The 19141-nt window shown below is 35.5% G+C and overlaps 2 protein-coding genes across 5 annotated transcripts; one reads left to right on the forward strand and one right to left on the reverse strand.

Moving 5' to 3' along the window:
* Nucleotides 1-1799: 1799 nt before the first annotated feature.
* On the forward strand, nucleotides 1800-9325 carry LOC114278842 (diacylglycerol O-acyltransferase 2D). The gene is made up of 9 exons (XM_028220982.2): nucleotides 1800-2345; nucleotides 2456-2530; nucleotides 2619-2704; nucleotides 4790-4896; nucleotides 4991-5146; nucleotides 6333-6419; nucleotides 6736-6833; nucleotides 7763-7850; nucleotides 9051-9325. Exons 1-9 carry the CDS (start codon nucleotides 2167-2169, stop codon nucleotides 9150-9152), a joined length of 978 nt encoding a protein of 325 aa, XP_028076783.2. The 5' UTR covers nucleotides 1800-2166; the 3' UTR covers nucleotides 9153-9325.
* Nucleotides 9326-12198: 2873 nt separating this feature from the next.
* LOC114278859 (protein PIN-LIKES 3) lies at nucleotides 12199-17030 on the reverse strand. 4 transcript variants are annotated; one of them, XM_082891102.1, is made up of 12 exons: nucleotides 16851-17030; nucleotides 15667-15748; nucleotides 14961-15149; nucleotides 14712-14791; nucleotides 14469-14593; nucleotides 14256-14377; nucleotides 13543-13758; nucleotides 13295-13387; nucleotides 13100-13200; nucleotides 12927-12979; nucleotides 12656-12841; nucleotides 12199-12527 (listed from the first exon to the last, which is right to left on the reverse strand). In XM_082891102.1, the coding sequence occupies exons 3-12, from the start codon at nucleotides 15093-15095 to the stop codon at nucleotides 12403-12405; spliced, it is 1236 nt and encodes a 411-aa protein (XP_082747228.1). In that variant the 5' UTR covers nucleotides 15096-15149; nucleotides 15667-15748; nucleotides 16851-17030; the 3' UTR covers nucleotides 12199-12402. The 4 variants fall into 4 exon arrangements, with proteins under 4 accessions (XP_082747228.1, XP_082747221.1, XP_082747225.1 ...); XM_082891095.1 differs by having other exon boundaries at nucleotides 16283-16878; XM_082891099.1 differs by lacking the exon at nucleotides 16851-17030 and adding an exon at nucleotides 16820-16838.
* Nucleotides 17031-19141: the final 2111 nt, after the last annotated feature.

The raw sequence follows: 19141 nt of genomic DNA on the forward strand, positions 1-19141 counted from the left end.
TCTCTCTTAGATCAAACAGGGCAGTCCTATTTGAATCATGTCTCTATTTGATCTATATTGTTCTTGTGCCTCATTCTGTTGCCATATAAAAGGAAAAAAATTTGAATCATGTCTCTCTTAGATCAAACAGGGCAGTCCTATTTGTATATTGAAATCCTGTGTTGGTTCTTGATTGCAGGTAATGGGAAATCCCATTGACTCTAGTTGTATATTGACTCTAGTTGGTTCTTGATTGCAGGTAATGGGAAATCCCATTCAAATCCTGTGTTGGTTCTTGTATATTGAAATCCCATTGACTCTAGTTGTGAAAAAGAAAGGTGTTCCTAATCTTACAATGGTGGACCTTCCTGGAATCACTAGAGTGCCTGTTCATGGCCAACCCTACAGTGCCTGTTCATGGCCAACACAATATATTCAGCAGTCTCAAACATTGAACAAAATCAAGTGATGCTCAATTTGGTGAGATCCCAGATTAACACAATATATTCCAGATTAACAAAAAATGAACAAAAAATGAAAGGAGCATGATGAGATCCCAGATTAACACAATATATTCCACATCTCACCATCTCACATTATTCAGCAGTCAAATGGATCTCACCATCTCTCATTATTCAGCAGTCAAATGGTGAGCATGATGAGACTATACCCAGATTAATGTCATTATTCCAATTGAACAGATTAACAGATTAACAGATTAAGAAAGGTGTTCCTAATCTTGAACAGATTAACACAAATAACACATCTGTAACACAAAATCAACAATTCAGCAGTCAAATGGTGAGCATGATGAGACTATACCCAGATTACACAATATATTCCACATCTCACCATCTCACATTATTCAGCAGTCAAATGGATCTCACCATCTCTCATTATTTAGCAGTCAAATAGTGAGCATGATGAGTCTATACCCAGATTAATGTCATTATTCCAATTGAACAGATTAACAGATTAACAGATTAAGAAAGGTGTTCCTAATCTTGAACAGATTAACACAAATAACACATCTGTAACACCAAATCAACAATTCAGCAGTCAAATGGTGAGCATGATGAGACTATACCCAGATTAATGTCATTATTCCAATTGAACAGATTAACAGATTAACAGATTAACAAAGGTGTTCCTAATCTTGAACAGATTAACACAAATAACACATCTGTAACACCAAATCAACAAAAATTTTCAAAAATTCAACAGAAATAACACATCTGTTTCAACAACAAATCCATCAAACTCAACATAAATCAAAAGCATCTATCGGCAAAAAAATTGTTATACTCGGCTTGCTTTAACATCAAATTTGTTTGGGAAAAAATGAGGCATTCCAACATAAATCAAAATAACGAACGGACCTGAGAAAAATGAGGAAAATTTTCATTCCTCATTTTTTTGGGAAATTTTTTTTGCTTTAACATCAAATTTGTTTGGGAAAAAATGAGGAATTCCAACATAAATCAAAATAACGAACGGACCTGAGAAAAATGATCCTGAAGACGAACGGACCTCGTCGCCGTCGTTTCGCCGTTGTTTCCCCTCGCCTCACCGCTGCCTCTCCTCTCCTCTCCTCGTCGTTTGGCCTCTACTCTCAATCTGTTTGAGTTCTAAAGCAACACTAGGGTTCTCTTTGAGTTCTGAAGCAACATAAAAGAAACGCGAGAAAAAAAAAAAAAATTGGTCAAAAACGACATCATTTTTGACCACGGTAGAGACCACGGCAGGATAATATGACAGAAGATCCGGACTCGCAATACACTCCAACATCGTGTCCATAACTGTCATTACACGCCAAACGAGACTTATCAGTTCTAATGTTTAAACACGACACTAAATAGTTCAAAACTATGTTTCTTAAGATTTATTGGTGAATATATATATTTTTTATAGTAATTTTTTATTTTTAAGTTAGAAAGCGGGGTCGCCGACGCCTTAAACAAAAGAAATCGTGGTCCAGACGCAGAACATGAATGAACCAACAGCTCGGTGGCGGAGGCGAGTGGTTGTTGGGTGACGCCGACGGTGCTTTCAATTCGAAACACTCTGGATTTTATTATCTATCTATCTATCTATATACATACATAAACTTGTATGTGTGTATGTTTGGATTCAGATTTTACACTTGAAATTCTTGGAAAACTCTGCGATTGAGATTTCAATTCTTCCATGGCGACGGAGCCGGAGTCCGTCACGGCGGCGCCGCCCTCACCGACTGAGTTCACTGGCTCAGAAAGCTCAGTCTTCCACACGATTTTGGCGCTCATCATTTGGCTCGGCGCCATCCACTTCAACGTCGTCGTCGTCCTTGCTTCCTTCCTCTTCCTCCCCCTTCCCAAATTCTTCATGTTCGCTCTCTCTCTCTCTCTCTCTCTCTCTCTCTCTGAGATACTGAAAGTATAAATGATATGTATGTATGTATGTATGTATGTATATGTGGATTTGTGAATTTTTTCAGGGCAATGGGGTTGCTTGTGATTTTTATGGTGATTCCGATGGACGATAAAAGCAAATGGGGCAGGAAATTAGCGAGGTCAGCGATTTAAAACCCTACAGGTTTACATGATGATATGAATCGCGTGTTCTTCTTGGTGACGATGATTAAACGAAACGAATTTCAGGTATATCTGCAAGCATGCTTGTGGTTATTTTCCTATGACTCTTCATGTGGAAGATATTCAAGCCTTCGATCCTAATCAGTCCTACGGTAAACTTCTTCTTCTTCTTCTTTTTTTCTTACACTTGTTTACTGAATTGAGCTTGTCCCAAATTTGTTTTACCAATATTCGAATCTTCACTGCTTACTTGGCTCATTCTTCTTGGATGCAATTTTTTGGTCTGTTTTAATTTTTTTTAAAAATAAAAATAAAAATAAAAATTAAAAGTCAACAAAAATGGAAGCACAAAAATTGGAAGACTTGTACAAGCTATAGGTAGTTGGGGGAAGTGATTCAAAAAGCGAAATTAAAAACAATTAATAATAATAATAACAATAATAATAATAATAAGACAGAGGTAGCCTTTGGTTTTTCAGAGGGTGACATATGATAGTGACAACATGGTTAGAGAATTAATTGATGATGGTGGTTAGGAGTTACTTGGAGTTAGTTGTAAGCTGTCGTCCTAGTCAGCAGTGAGGTAGTTGGTTGTAGTGGTATTGTAATCTGCATAGACATATATGTATAGGTCTAACAAAACCAGTTAGATGATAGATTGAAGTGTAACTTGTGTATAAAAAGCAGAGCATTGTGTAATACATGTTGACGAATTCACAATACAAGTTTCTCTGTTCTTTCATGTTCTTTCTATTCATCTTCTTCACCAAACGAAAGATTCAAGATTGACAGCCCTAAATCCCCCCCTTTTTTTTATTCCACAAAACACAAATACACATATTTATGACTTACGGAACACATATGATGGAAAAGGTGTGAAAAGAAAGGTAGCTTAAGAACAATACGGGGCCTTGGGTATAAAGGGGCTTCTAGGGAGCACTGTGCAATCTAGCTGTCTCTTCTCTCTAGCAAGTCATCCTTAAGTCCTGTGCCAAGTATTTTTTTGGGTTCTTTCATGGGATGGGTCTATAATGTGATCTATTTTACATGGACTCCACTATGGGTGTTGTGTGCGGATATGTGTCTAGGTGTCTAATTCGTCTAATCTCATGTCTAGAGACACGGGGACACAACAAAATATTCATATTTTTTAATGTACTTAAAAAAAAAAAAATTATTTTCTAGGGCAAAATGAATGTAAAAAGTTGTTACAGAGTATTTCATACATAATATGGGGGGTTGTATGCATAGTTTTATGATTAACTTGAATTAGTAAATATGCTTGCTAGTTGAATATCCAACTACACGTTGGTCACATATCTCATACCCTCACTCAAGTGTTGAGTATTTGACAAAGGCACTTCATATATTTAGAAGAGTCTATGTAACATAAATGTGATTATGTCATGGTTTTGAGTAAAGTGTTGCATTGTGAGAGTGATACTTGGTGGGTGATGGGGTCCTGCATTTTGGATATTTAGGACCTTGCTTTTGGCGTGGTCTCAAGTCTCAAGTCTCAACTCTCCCTGGCTAAGTAATTTCAATCAAGCAAGCTTGCTGGCTATTAACTGATTATTTTTTACGTGCTTGCTTGCATATTCTACTAGCTTAAGGATGGATTTCCATGTGCTGGTTTGTTCTACATCTTGATAAGACCATTCTAATTGTTGTCCTATTAATGTGGGGTTTGCATGATTAAATTTCTGTCTTACTCTTGCATAAGTTCCCCTTTCGGTTTTTCTTTGGCTACCTAGCTTGAAGTGGTAGGCTGCTGCCATGTTACATAAACTCTTCAAAACAAATTAAATACATATGTCGGATACTCAATACTTGTACAAGGGTATGAGATATGCGTTTGATACTTCACATCGGACACATCTTAAATATTTGTATTTGACACTATCATTATATGTATATATATTGTTGTATAATTGCTATAAAATGAGTAAAATATCTTTTGACATTGTATGTTACATATAACACCATTTTATTTTACATAATAGATTAAAAATATGACCATTTTGTGGCGAGCCCGTGTATCCTTGAATTTGAGGTTTGATTGGTCTGACCTCTACATACGCACTGCCACCTGACACCTGTACCGTACCCATGTCCATATAACATGGGTTGCCACTCTGATCTCTTAGGAGCTTTGACTTTGCTTTGGTGCTGATGACTCTATAGTTTATTTATTCTTGTTTTGCCCAAGTAATGAAATAAGCCTATGCTTCATGCAGTTTTCGGCTATGAGCCACATTCAGTTTTGCCCATCGGTGTCGTTGCACTTGCTGACCTCACAGGTTTTATGTGTCTTCCAAAAGCTAAGGTCCTCGCGAGTAGTGCTGTAAGAATACCACCCTTGGTACTTGAACATCGAGCCAGTCTCGTATTGCTATATTTATTAACTATGTTAATTACCCACCAAAAATATAAATCAGGTGTTCTATACGCCATTCCTCAGGCACATATGGACATGGCTGGGACTTTCGCCTGCATCAAGGAAAAACTTTATCTCCCTCTTGGCAGCTGGCTATAGCTGCATCATAGTGCCAGGCGGAGTGCAAGAGATAATTCACATGGAACGTGGTTCTGAGGTAGGTTTTACTCCTATAACTCCTAGTTGTTAGAGTTTTTATATTTATGGTTAAGCCATAATTGTATCTGGATTGAGGATTAATGATATAAACCAACTATTTCACTTACTGTTAACTTTTATTCTTCTCATCTTCTCCTTGGCTTTCGTAGCATACATGTGAAATAAGCTCTATCCCGCCATTTTATTAATGCCAATCCACCATTTCTTGTGAATCTCTCTCTCTCTCTCTCTCTCAGAAAGATTGAATCCCAGTCTCTTGGCTGGTAAAGGACCATGTGTAAATGAGAGGTTTAGTCAGTTCTCTTTCCTTGTTTCATGTGGACTGCTTTAAGTGTCTTATTCTCCCGAATGCTGGTCTCGAGGGACTGAGTAAGCATCTAAGTCCTATGAGGGAAGCAAAGGCAATGTGCCTATTATTGAGAAAGAGAGGATTTCTATTTTTCTGATTTTGTTGGTTGATAAGTTTGCCAATCTATCTCTGCAAATTCCCTGAGTGAGCCTCCTCTAAAGAAGAAAGAAGTCAAGGTTCTTTCCTTGAAGGTTGTATGTAGTGCTGTCATCAAATTGCGAGTTACTCTGTGCAAAGAGAAAGCAGAATCCACCCATGGTTCTCGTACAGTAGTTGGACTGTGCAAGGATTTGTCAACCCTCGTCAAGCCGTAAAAAGCCTTGGAGTTAGACTCATCCACAACATTCAAAATACGTAAAGTTGAGGTCCCAAAATTGCGAGCATATTATGGTAATGAATTGGTTGATACATCATCACCTTCTTCATGTGTGTTGCACTTTAGACATATACTATAGTCATTTTTATGATGCGTATTTGAAAGCTTCTGTGTCTTCCGTCAGTGTGGGTTTGGAGCAACTGTGATCATCTTCTCATATTGCCAAACGGCTCCTACTATTACAAATCAGGTCATAACTATAAATCAGTTCTGCTAGATCAGTGCAGTGAAAATAGGCAGTCAATCTGTCAAGCTAGACCATGTTTTCCTCAAAATCCTGGACATTCAATCTTCTCTCTTCTTCACTCACTACCTCATATCTTTTTTATGTCTCTTTCTCTTCCTTTATATGCAGCACAGTATCTATAGGGACTGCAGTAGCTTCTTGAATTTCCTTTGCCTTATTCTGCTGAAGATCTTTTGCCCTAGTCTTCAAATTATTCGTTCTTTATTTTGTAGGTTGCCTTCCTCAAGTCAAGAAAAGGATTTGTACGCATAGCTATGGAGATGGGCCGACCCTTGGTTCCAGTTTTTTGCTTTGGTCAGGTACTGGTTTTTTATTTTATTTTTGTTGTTTGCCTCTTTTGATTTGGGTATCAGCATATCTAATTAGAATTCTTATTGTGACACTTGTTTGCACCTAATGCTTGTGGTTATCTCATACTTTCTTGTGCATACCTCATGCACATATGTAATTGTGCTACTTTAGAATGAGTATGCTGTTTATCGCCTAACAATATCTGATGCTAGAGCCTATCATAAAAATAAAAAATGCCATCCTCCCTCTTTTGTATCTGTTCTTCCTCATTGGTTTTGTTGATTAATGTCTTTTTGTAAGTATATTTCTTCCTTTTTTACACAGTCAAACGTCTATAGTTGGTGGAAGCCTGATGGGAAACTATACGTGCAATTTGCTAGAGCAATTAAATTCACCCCAATTATCTTCTGGGGAATCTTTGGGTATGTTTTGATTTTATTTTTTTGTGTATTTGTTGTGATAAGGAAGCATTCTTTATTGATTTTCTACCAATTGTACTTTCTTCAATGACCAAGGTTTGAGACCGTAGTTCTATCTATTTATCTACTTGATGGTTGTGCAACCACTCTAGTATGTCAAATTGTGCATTATAATTGATCCGCATCTAGATGTGAAAACTACACTTCTTGGATTGGATTACTAGCAATATGGAGGATCAAGCAAATATGGAGTCATGGTGACGGTTTTGTGGACTGTGATTACAGCCAACTTCAGTGGCTACCAATGTCCTCATCGGAACTTCTTGATGAAACCTCAAAAGCTTGTCCCATTGAACAGTTCACATGCCACAACTGATAGTCTAATGATATGATAAATGTTGTCAATTGAATTTCTTGCTCCATATGAATAGAAAATTGAAGAAGAGATGGAATTCTAAACTGTTTAAAACTTTTTTTCTTTTTTTTTCCCCCCTTCAATTTTTGTTTTACAACTTAGATCAGTGCATAAAGCTAATCCTACCCGATTACTTAACTCCCCCTCCCAACAAAAAAAAAAAGAAGAAAAAAGCCCAAATAAATAATCTTAACTGATTAACTGTATTGATTACCTAATAAGATAATTGATCATGTGGGTTAGTACCTTTATGTAATTCACAAGTAACTTTTAACTTTTTTAATAAACAAATGTGGTAATCCAGTTAAGAGGAACTATTTTGCCAAAATTTTTGTGGCATCATTTCTTTTTTTTAAGCTACTGAAATGGGGAAGGTTCAATGCCTGAATAAATGTGACCCTCAAGCCTGTGGCCTCCACACGCGGTTCCAAGAGAATTTTTCTGAATTGGCGTGAATCTGAACAGGGACAGTTTTATGGAGCTGATTGAACTCCATCTCTTGATTCTTCCCTTGCAGGTCTCCCCTACCCTATCACCGTCCAATGCATGTGGTGGTTGGTAGACCAATTGAAGTTAAGAAAAATCCACAGCCCACCATGGAAGAGGTATTGATGCTCACTGCAGTCTTAATATAATATATATGTTATGTTTGTTCGCTTGTGACATTTTGTCCAAATGTATATGTTATTGCTACACACATCATTCTTGATTATTGGTTTATCGGTTTATCAGCCACTTCTTCATATTCTGTATCTTTCCATGTCCAATGCCATTTTGGGAAGTCAACACTCCACCTTTACTTGCAGGGTGGGATTATATACTTCATTATCATTATCTTGATGACTCTACTACACTGCAAACGTATAGATACCACTTGAATGCTAATCAATCCACATGCACACTTGCATACTCAACTATAAATTTTGGTGTGTTATTAAGGCTCCGTTTATTTCAACGTAAAATATTTTACACAAAAAAATATTTTTCTTGTAGATTGATTTTGCACAGAAAAAATGTTTTTGTTTTTGTTTTTGTTTTTCAGTGTTTGGTTGACATTTGAAAAAAAAATATTTTATTGCCTAAAAGAGAAATATTGATTCAATAAAGTATCATTTATGACTTTTTAGTGAGCTAAGATATTTATTTGAGAAGGCTAAATGTGTTGAAAATGTAGTAAGTGAAAGTCAATTTCTTACGGAATTTTTAAAGGGAAGTCATTTTTTTGGAAAGTGATGCAAAAATATTTTCCTTAAAAAATGTTTTACTTGTTTTTTGTTCAACTAGACAATGGAAAATGTGTAAAATATTTTTGACAAAGACATGCTACGTCAAAACAAATGGGGCCTAAACCCTACTTATTTTTATCTTTGAACATGATTGTCTGTCCTTGAATTATAGCTTAATATAGTGTAAAAATCTTCCTCAGTCTGTGTTATAGCATGTAAATGGCTCTTGCTCTTGCTGCTTGTTTGGAGGGAAATGTCAAGCATAAACATCTTTATTTCTCTCCACCCCCCCCCCCCCCCCCCCCTCTTGGGTTTTCGCCTGTGAACTTGCTCAAATTTGCCAACAGAATAGCATGTAGTGTAACAAATATGGTGCTTCAATCTACTAAAATCATTTTACATTACTCAAGATTTGGTATTTGCTTTTTTGATTGCAAATTTTTTGGAATGCAATAGACGTCGTTGCCAATGGCCTTGCAAGCTAGGCAATCTTTTGAGGGCTACCTTTTCTTTCCTTCTTTATTCACCCTTTTCTTTTCTTTTCTTTTTCCCCTCACCACTCTTCATCTCATTTTGAAGGTGAGTGAAGTACACGGTCAGTTTGTTGAAGCATTTAAAGATCTCTTTGAAAGGCACAAAGCAAGGGTTGGTCATGCAGATCTTCAATTGAGAATTCTTTGATCAGAATTGTATTGCATACCTACAAAACCCTCTCTTCTGTTTACCATAGATTAATATGTTTATTTGATTCAGTTAATTTATCTAGGAAATAAAATGTATCAATTTCTAATAATCAATTATGTGTGGCTGCTCTGACTATAGTACATATTATGCACAAGGTTTACGTTGAGCATTATAACACATCCTTTGCCAAGTAACCGTAAGTGCATAAAGAGGGGCAAGGAGGAGGTAACTGAATGGTTATATGATTTCACTTATTAGACCACTTTGTTTAATGAGGTCTGATAGTCTTAAACTTATGTTGTGTTTGGATTTTAGATGTGGAGAGAGAAGAAAAGGAAACCCTATCCCAAGCAACGTGCCACGAGCTGCAAGTTTGACTACGAGAATCTTGCACATGATCACTGCGTTGCATAGTAGGTGTGCTATGGGGCTTGTAGGTGCACTAGTGGCATTGCTGCAAATGTGAGTGATTTTTTGTAGTTGACTGAAATATCAGCCTTGAAGGCATGTGAGTATTTTTCCAAATTATGATAATTTCCTAGAGGTTGTGTGGAGTCATGCCAAACAAAAATTCAAATTGAGAAATGTTTGGAATTGTTTTTAGACCATTAGGACTCTTAAAGCATGAGGAAGGTTTCCTACGTACTTAAAAAGTATATTGGCCGAATTAGGGATGGCAATTTAAAACCGGCTTGACGGGGATCTGCTCTCCCGACCCCGATTAGAATGGTTTTTTTTCTAAAAAATACTCCCGACGGGTCAGGGATGGTATTCGAAATTGAATCCCCGATGACTTTTGGGCCGGGGACGGTGATACGTTTTCCAGCCCCGGTCCGTCCCGGCCCCGTTTCCCCTCCAAAGTAAAATTACTATTATATCTTTCAATTCTCCATTCATATATATATATACCCTCAAGGCAGTACTACACTTAACCCCTTCTCTGCCTCTCTCTCTCTCTCTCTCTCTCTCTCTCTCTCTCCTTTACTCTCTCTCACTCTCACTCTCGCACATTTTCTCTCCCCACCGCTGTCTGCGACGTCTTCTCCTCAGTGCCATTGCCGGTGTCCACGACGCCGAAGTCGCCGTCTAGCTTGCAGCTCTGTTTCACCTCCGTTGACTCTACACCTCGATCCACCTTGTCACTTTCACATCTCTCCTCTACCTCTGTCCACCTCGCACCACCGCTCCACTTCTCCTGTCGTCCATCGCCATCGATCTACGATCTGTTGTTGCCGCGCCACCTCCTCCGTCGTCTATCGCTGCGGATCTGAGATCTATTGTTGAAGCTCCACCTCCTCTGTCGTCTATCACCCCGAATCTGAGATTTGTTGATGTTGATATTTTGTTGATCTGAGATTTGTTGATGTTGATGATTTTGTTTTTTTTTTGTTTTTTTTTTTTGGCCGGAGAGTTTTTGGGGTCGGGGAAACCCGATCCCCGTTAGGGGACGGGGACGGGGACGGGAACGGTGATAGATTTCCCGTTGGGGATCGGGGCTGGGGACGGAAAAAATTTCAACTTGGGTGATCGGAGATGGGGAGTGTGATCCCCGGCCCTGTCCCACCCCATTGCCATTCTTAGGCCGAACTGAGCCATAAAATGGGCAAGTTCCGAGCCAACTTGGGCCCGGTCTCTAGGTTTCTACGAGGGATAGTCTTTAAATTGAGGATTAGGAGTCCCAAGAACAATGTCGTCAAGGGAAGTGTCGGCATACGCACTTGGAGGAATGGTGCCTAGAGGCATGTGGGCTATTGAGGTGCTACTGAAATCTCATTTGCCAACCTGATGTTGATTTGAGTTCAGTTCTAAAAAACTTTTTTCGTATAGTTAATAATTTCATATAAATTTAGGTATTTAGAAAAGGGCCTGGCTTTGGTCCAGTCCGCTATCAGACTGGACCGTACTGTTGGGCCCGTGGGGGCCCACCACGGGTCCCGTTTTGAAAATTTGAACCGTTCAATGTGTAGAACTCGTCGAGTACTATATGCCTGTGAAAAATTACGTTGATCGGATATCGATAACTATGTGATCAAATCAGTTTTGTATAAAAAAAAATGGACGGTGAATAAATTAACGGTTGATAAAAAACTATTTTAATCACATAGCTATCGATATCCGATCAACGTGATTTTTCACAGACATATAGTACTCGGCGAGTTCTACACATTGAACGGTTCAGATTTTCAAAACGGAACTCGTGGTGGGCCCCCACTGAGCCCAACAGCACGGTCCAGTCCGATGGTGGACTAGACCAAAGCCAGGCCCTTTAGAAAACAACTCTAAACTATTTTTAAATAATTTCCCTCTAATGCTAAACCCTTACTCAAGGCTTGTTTAAAAATTAGTTATTTTAGTTGATTTTTTTACTTTTTAAAAAACAATGTGCAAAAAAATAAAAAGTGATGTAACGACTTATAGTGACTTTTTGACTAAAAAGCCACCTTCCGAAACAAGGCCTCAATCTTCTCTTTCATTTTTTTCTTACTAGGCAAAGAAAAGGGCCATTTAGATTTTGAACTTGGGTTGGAGTGTTCATTTGAATGTAAACAAAAGTATGCCAATACTTCAATCCGATGAATTACAACACACCAAATCAACATTACAATCTTGAATGCCCATTTCTCAAAATAAAAACAAAATATACAAGGAAAAATAAAAAAAAAATACATGTTTTTTCTCAACTCGCAATATATATCAATTTGATGGAAGTACCCACACACTCATCTTTGTATTGCCAGAAAGACAGAAAAAATAAATAATAATAATAATAAATAATAAATAAAGAACAACAAAAAAATTTCAAGACACAAGCCACATGTAATAGGTAGCCCATAATGTAAGGGCAATTGCAGCCACCGCATAATTCCATAGCATAGACTAAAAAGCCACCTTCCGAAACAAGGCCTCAATCTTCTCTTTCATTTTTTTCTTACTAGGCAAAGAAAAGGGCCATTTAGATTTTGAACTTGGGTTGGAGTGTTCATTTGAATGTAAACAAAAGTATGCCAATACTTCAATCCGATGAATTACAACACACCAAATCAACATTACAATCTTGAATGCCCATTTCTCAAAATAAAAACAAAATATACAAGGAAAAATAAAAAAAAAATACATGTTTTTTCTCAACTCGCAATATATATCAATTTGATGGAAGTACCCACACACTCATCTTTGTATTGCCAGAAAGACAGAAAAAATAAATAATAATAATAATAAATAATAAATAAAGAACAACAAAAAAATTTCAAGACACAAGCCACATGTAATAGGTAGCCCATAATGTAAGGGCAATTGCAGCCACCGCATAATTCCATAGCATAATAACAGAGCATTCACTCTCTCCAACCTCAAACATTTGGGTGATTGTACCTGTCAAACAGAAGAAAAATATGATCAGAAACTATAGAAAAAAACAAGTAAAATAGTTCAAAAATCCAAATTTAATTGAACTGTCAAAAAAAGAGCACAAAATGGAAGATGAACCCAATTAATCATACCTATAGTCATTGCGGATGGAAGCGCATACTGAATCAAAAGAACAAACTCGTATAACGAATTTGATCCCACAAAGCCCAAATATCGTGCACCTTTAATAACAAGAATACCCAATAGAGGCAACGCAATATACCGAACTACATTGACCCCTATAATAACCCAAATTCCTACTCCAGATTTTTTCAAACCTGAAAGTAAATTAAGAAATCAGTATTCGAAAATGATTATATAAGAAAAGTGTGAACGAAATCGAAATTTCATATAGAAAATTACCCTTGAGAAGGTTGGCTCCCACGATCAGCGTCATGGATGGGATTGCCGCCTCCCTGCAGCAGAATTGGTATGGAAAAATTAAGGGGGAAAAAAAAAAAACAAGAGCAAAGATAATAGAATCCATTAATTTTTGTTAGAAATGCACAAAATGGAGTCTAAAGTCTGATTCATACGCCAAATAAGATGCAGAACTCTCAATCACGCGGAGTGGAGCACTATCACCAATTATAATTTTCCTTATTGGAGTGATCACTCCAATCAATAGCCCAACAATCTGCGAATAACAATGTCAAGCTAGAAGATTAGCTACTCAATTAGCAACAAAAGGATGCGTGTCTTGACACAAATAAACACCAAGAAGATCATACCGTTGCAATGGTGGACGGTGCAAGCACCATCTTCAAGTTGACCTTTTCCGCAAAAGTATTCACATTCTTCTTAATCTTCCCAAAAACTGTCAACTGCCCCCCCCCCAAAAAAAAAAAAAGTTTAAAAGAAAGTTTACTTGGTTTCATACTCCTATGTGCGATCACTCGTGTTCAAAATGAGAAGAAAGCATCCAAAGAAGAAATGTTTTCAAAAGTAAGAAAATATTTAGAAGGAAAGGAATTCTCACTTTTTCCTCGGATCCAATGGGAGCTATTTCAACATGAGATTCATAGTCCTCTGAGCTTGAATAATCCGTTGAAAGCAATGCTTGTGTGTTCTCTGAGGTTTCTCCCCGAGACTTTCCACTCGTTCTGGAACCATTTGCATTGACTTCTTCATTGCTTTTACTTCCAGACATCCGTATGATGTTATATATGTAAGTCCAAATATAAACAGCTCCTATCTGGAGTATCAAAATCAAATATAAAAAATCATTGAACTGCCCCTCCCAAATATTTGTTAATGCTTCTGTTTTCTGTTCAGTTTTCGTTTTCATTTTTTTTTTTTTAGAAACTAAAATTGAAAACTTGTTTGATATATTGTTCGTTCCAAAAAAAAGTGGAATTGATTCCAAAAACTTTTGGAAACGAAAATAAATGGGACTTTCACTTGATTTTAAAACTAGTTTTAAATCTCTCCTTCCTCTTTGTTTGTTATTTTCAAAATATTTGTAAACAGAAAGCAGGAAAATGACAATGTTGTCAAACTACAGGTCATAGAAGGGCACTCTTTTTTACTTAAACAACCAAGTCAGAGTGACTAACAAGCAGTGGCGTTCAAAAAATAAAAAGACTAACAACCAGTGTGAGAGTTTGGATAGACGTTGAGCAAACCATCTTACAGTTGATAATAAACATGTGTAAATTTTACATTTAATAAAATCATAATCTTAGACATTACCGCCATAGAGAGGGATGCATAGGCCTCTCCATTTGTAGAACACGTTGATGAATCCCCAAATGGGCTATTACTTTCGTCGCAAACTGCAGGGATGATGATGAGAAGCAAGTTCCCCAAATTTCCTGCACAAATCAAAGTCAATAATTATATATTTAATTTTTATTTATTTAAAGAATACATATATCATGTGATTTGTGATAATATATGATCTACCTGCGGCGCAACAACCGATTACAAGGCCATACAAATGTTTTGGAGTTCTGGTGATTTTTACAAGTACCCATCCAAGCGCTGAACCAAGAATGAATGTGAGAAGGATATTCACCGGCATGAACCACCTAATACAATACATTAAAACCAAAAGTTACTCATTAAAAAAATATTTAAAAAAAAAAAAAAAAACTAGAATTGGCCTAAAATATTGAGAAACAAGTAAAGAGAGAACAAACTACTCACAAAGAAACTATATTGCTTGATGTAATCGTATCGGCTAGATTGCTAGCGACAAGTGCAGGGGTGAAAACGTAAAATACCAGCTGTTTCACAATCATCAAGTTTTAGAGAAAGTCAAAAACAAATATATCTTAGACACTTGGTAGGGAGTCAAATGTTGTTGTGATAGTCAAAACAAGTTTTTATTTATGTTTTGAAGGAATAGTCAAAACTAAGTTGAAATGGAAATTAAAAAGATAGCTGTAAAATTACTTGATTCAAATGTTGCCTTGCGACCGGACCCAAAAGATTGACTGGATCTATTGCAAGGAACAGGCCAATAGCGGTAATGATCAATGTTTTTAGAACTGGCATCAACGCCACGATAAACAGGTCAAGGAATCCCATTCTCAAACTTGTTTTGTAGTAGAGAGCTCTCAAGGAAATTTTCCTTTTACACTCCTAAAATAGAAACGCATTTAAACAAGTGAATCCCAAGCAGAAAATCATGGAAAAGACACTCAAATTACATTAATTCTAAGAAAATGCTATAAGTTTTAAATTTTCTACCAAATAAATGACTAAAGATTTTACATGAGTATGGGGTTCATATTTTTTCATGGGAGATATTTGGTCATTTGTTTGGTAAAAAATTTGCTCTTAATTCTAATCCAAAAAGAGGAAGATGAGGAAGAAGAAAATGAAATTCAGATGTAATTTTTCTTGAGGTGACATTGACTACGAGGTAAAAGAAGGAAAATTACTTTGATCAATCATTGATAATGTGACTAGGTTTTCGGGTAATTTTTTTTTATAAAATTACTGTGAGGGCAGAGTGCTGATCCACATATATCTTGCGCCCGGTGTACTAGCTGTTTTTTTTTTTTTTTTGTTGGATTGGAATTATATGAAAAGAAAAGGCATCACTAATGAGTAATGAGAACAAAAACAGTGAAAGATGCACATTAATTTGAGTCACCTGAGGAGTTAAATGCAAGTTTTCAATCAAAAGGCATAAATTCCAAGCACAGTCTCCAGATCTGTGTCTTCTTTTCCTATCACTGCAGAAACATGTAGTAATCAGTTTCCTCCTATGTGATTAAAAAATAAAATAAATCAAAATAAGTTCGAAAGACTATTCTTTGAAGGAATGTTATATAACATCTGCAGGAAATAGTAATCACCCAAGTTTTTTTTTTTTTTTCTTGAAAAAAAAAATTTCTGAGAACCTTATGACAGAGTTCTAAGATTTCAATTTTCTCTTCCTCTATACCATCTTGTCCAAGAGAAGGAGATTATATACTAGAATTTCAAGAAATTTCACATCCTTAAAAAAGCATCATTTTTCCCTTTTTTAATTTTGATTTTTATCAAAGATGAACCAGTCATCCGCAAAATCGTGATGGCAACAAAAAAAACAGATTGTCTTGGAATGGGTTTTCAGTTTCATAAAAAGTTCCAAAGAAACAAATGGAAGAAGATATAGCACAAAAGGGATTCAGAATATTGCAGTCTACAGAGTGATTTAGAATTCAGATGATATGTGAGAGTGAGAGAGAGAGAGAGAGAGAGAGAGAGAGAGATATGGTTCTTACATTTTGAGCTCCTTGAAGTTACTTGGAGTGTAAACAGTAGTCAAGCAATGAAACACAAAAAATGCAAAAACCAGTGAAATTTGAATCTCAGAATCTCACATGATCATTTATTTAATTTTTAAAGTAAAAAGCAACACTGAAATCTTGTGTAAAAAACTAGAGTCAGACTGAAACCACGCTAAAGAGGAAAGTTTTGTACTCATTGCTGTGTGTCCTTGTGTTAGTGTGTGTATGTCGATATATGAAAAATGTTTGAGGCCACAAAAAATGTGGTTTAAATGGCTCAAAATTGTTAAAACGATATCGTTTTGTGTCGTTTTACGCTTAAAACGTCGTCGTTTTGACAGTTTTGAGCCATTTGAGCCACACTTTTTGTGGCCTTCTACCATTGCTCGCCCATATATACATTGAAATTTTGATTATGAAACTTCCTTGGATTTCAAATTTGGAACAGTATAACCAATAAAAATAAATAAATTAACAAAAAAGAGAGAGAAAAAGAAATCAGCAACAATAATTGTGTACACTGAGAAGAACCTGATTCCAGCGCTAAAGGTAGCTTACATACCTGTGTAGAGCCCAAAAAAAATAAAAATAGAACCACTAGTGAATCACGGAACGCTGATATAGAATGATATGGCAGTGAATTATTTTTAAACTGTGAAGCACATTTTTGTTATAAAATGGGCAGACTACACGGATACATTATCCTCTATGAAAATTTTGTAAATTCTAGGGGAAATTATCTGTAAGTGGTAAGTTGAGAAAATTATTATATACGTATGGAAAAGGTTTTATAATTTTAATTATTAATATTGATAAACTTTATCACTAATTTATAATTATTTTTCAAGATTTATACTGATGAAATTTTCTCAAAATTCTATATTGTTTGGCTTTGAGTTTTCAAAACTAATTTTTTGAGTTTTTAATTCCTATTTTTATATTTTTAATGATTTTTTAAAAATATTTTAATCAATTTTTATATCCATTTAATCGTAATATACTTAAAAAATAAAAAAATTGTACAAAGATCTTTTAAAAAATTCACTGAATACAACAAAATATGAAAATGTATTAAATTTTCATTCATTTTTGTATTTTTTGTATTTTTAAATTTTTTTATTTTATTACCAATTTTTTTATAAATATTATAGTTTTTAAGCATATTAAAATTAAATGTATTTAAAAAATAAAAAATATTATATAAAATATTTTAAAATTTTATTAAAAATAAAAAATTCAATTCTCTTAAAATTAATTCTAATTTTTTGAAACCAAACATAGAGATGTTTTGAAAAAATAATTAAAAAAAATATTTTAATTTTTAGTGAGAGGGAAGTGGGTTAAAAGAAGGAATAGTGCTGCCCACTTTTCAAAATAAGTAATAGTGCTACCCATAACATTGGGCCATGTAGCAATTATAATGTTTAGGAGGAATCATAACTAGAAACTGGTAGCTGTCACCCTATGGTACCCACTCTTAACTAATAAGTAATGTTATTTATTATTATTAGTATTTTAAATCCATAATATATATATATATATATATATTGTAAATGGGAATGTGAATGTTGTATTTATTGTGTATTGTATTGTATGAGACGCTGATTGCCTTTCTTTCTACAGTATAAAAGAGTAGCTGCTAGCCGTATTTTTTTGGTTTTTATTCTCATTTCCCATCACAATAAATGTGTGGACCCCATGTAAAATTCATCTAATGCTTTCAGCCATAACAAGAGTGACAACACATCAAGAATTCATACACAAAATATATATATATATATATATTTAAAAAAAGTATAGTCTAAATTTTTTTAAATGTAAATTCAATGATATAAGAGTTAAATTTAAAATGCATATTTTTTAAAAATATTTTTTATGTTTGAATTCTTAGGCCTCGTTTGGAAACAGACTAATTTAGTAACTTTTTGGCTATTTAGCTAAAATATGAGTTAAAAAAAATTAGTATATTTGGAATGATTTTTTGACTTTTTACGAAAAGATGTGTAAAAAGTAGAGAGAAAAGAAAATTTTTGACTTTTTAGTATGCGTTGTTGATTTTTTGACTAAATTTAATAACTTTTTGACTAAAAATGAGGGTTCCCAAACGAGGCCTTAGTCTGTAAAGGATTACTAGACTATCCACGCAATTAATGTGTAGGAGTGGCAACGGGCGGGGCGGGGCCGGGGATCACACTCCTCGTTCCCGATCCCCGATGGTAAACATGGCCCCGTCCCCGGCCCCGATCCCCGACGGGGAACCTTTACCTCTCCCCACCCCCTCCCCCGATCGGGGATCGGGTTTTCCTGATCCAAAAAATTTCCCGCCTAAATTTGTTTCAACATTAACAACATCACATACATTTTCAACAACATACAGAAAGATCAACAACATCAAGAGACTAAAGTGAGAGAGAGAGAGAGAGAGATATAGATGAACGATCAACAATATTACATACATTTTCAACCGGATCAACAACATATAGAATAAAAAAAAATAAAAAAATAAAAAATAAATAAAATTTGACAGAAAAATTTGAGAGAGAGAGAGAAATTAGATCTAGTGGAGTTCATGAGGAGGACGATCGGTCGCGATGGACCATACTTCACCTAGTAGTCCACTCAACCCGTGCATGGACTTGCCAGTCTCTACTCCTAGAACCTTACCTTCTTACTCTATACTTTAAAAAAGAAAAAGATATAAAAATATTAAAAAGAAAAAAGAAAAGTGTGGGGGTGTTTTATATTGGAGAGTCCATTTTTATAAGGAATAACAGCAAAAAGAAAGCTTAGTCAATTTTTTTTAGTTTGGGTAGGTTTTATGTAATTTAGCTCTTCCAAAATTTAGTCCATATC

This window comes from Camellia sinensis, chromosome 1, assembly GCF_055761805.1.
Source record: "Camellia sinensis isolate YWXY chromosome 1, ASM5576180v1, whole genome shotgun sequence".
In the NCBI taxonomy this organism is placed as follows: Eukaryota; Viridiplantae; Streptophyta; class Magnoliopsida; order Ericales; family Theaceae; genus Camellia; species Camellia sinensis.

What these genes read in the sequence shown, in the direction of transcription:
- LOC114278842 (XM_028220982.2), top strand. Translation starts at nt 2,167, where the DNA reads ATGGCGACGGAGCCGGAGTCCGTCACGGCGGCGCCGCCCTCACCGACT. An exon ending in CGATCCTAATCAGTCCTACG is followed by an intron (nt 2,705 to 4,789) that starts GTAAACTTCTTC and finishes TGCTTCATGCAG; the next exon opens with TTTTCGGCTATGAGCCACAT. An exon ending in CAGTTTTTTGCTTTGGTCAG is followed by an intron (nt 6,420 to 6,735) that starts GTACTGGTTTTT and finishes TTTTTTACACAG; the next exon opens with TCAAACGTCTATAGTTGGTG.
- LOC114278859 (XM_082891102.1), bottom strand. Translation starts at nt 15,095, where the DNA reads ATGGGATTCCTTGACCTGTTTATCGTGGCGTTGATGCCAGTTCTAAAA. An exon ending in CAAGGCAACATTTGAATCAA is followed by an intron (nt 14,792 to 14,960) that starts GTAATTTTACAG and finishes ATTGTGAAACAG; the next exon opens with CTGGTATTTTACGTTTTCAC. An exon ending in TCCATCCGCAATGACTATAG is followed by an intron (nt 12,528 to 12,655) that starts GTATGATTAATT and finishes TCTGTTTGACAG; the next exon opens with GTACAATCACCCAAATGTTT.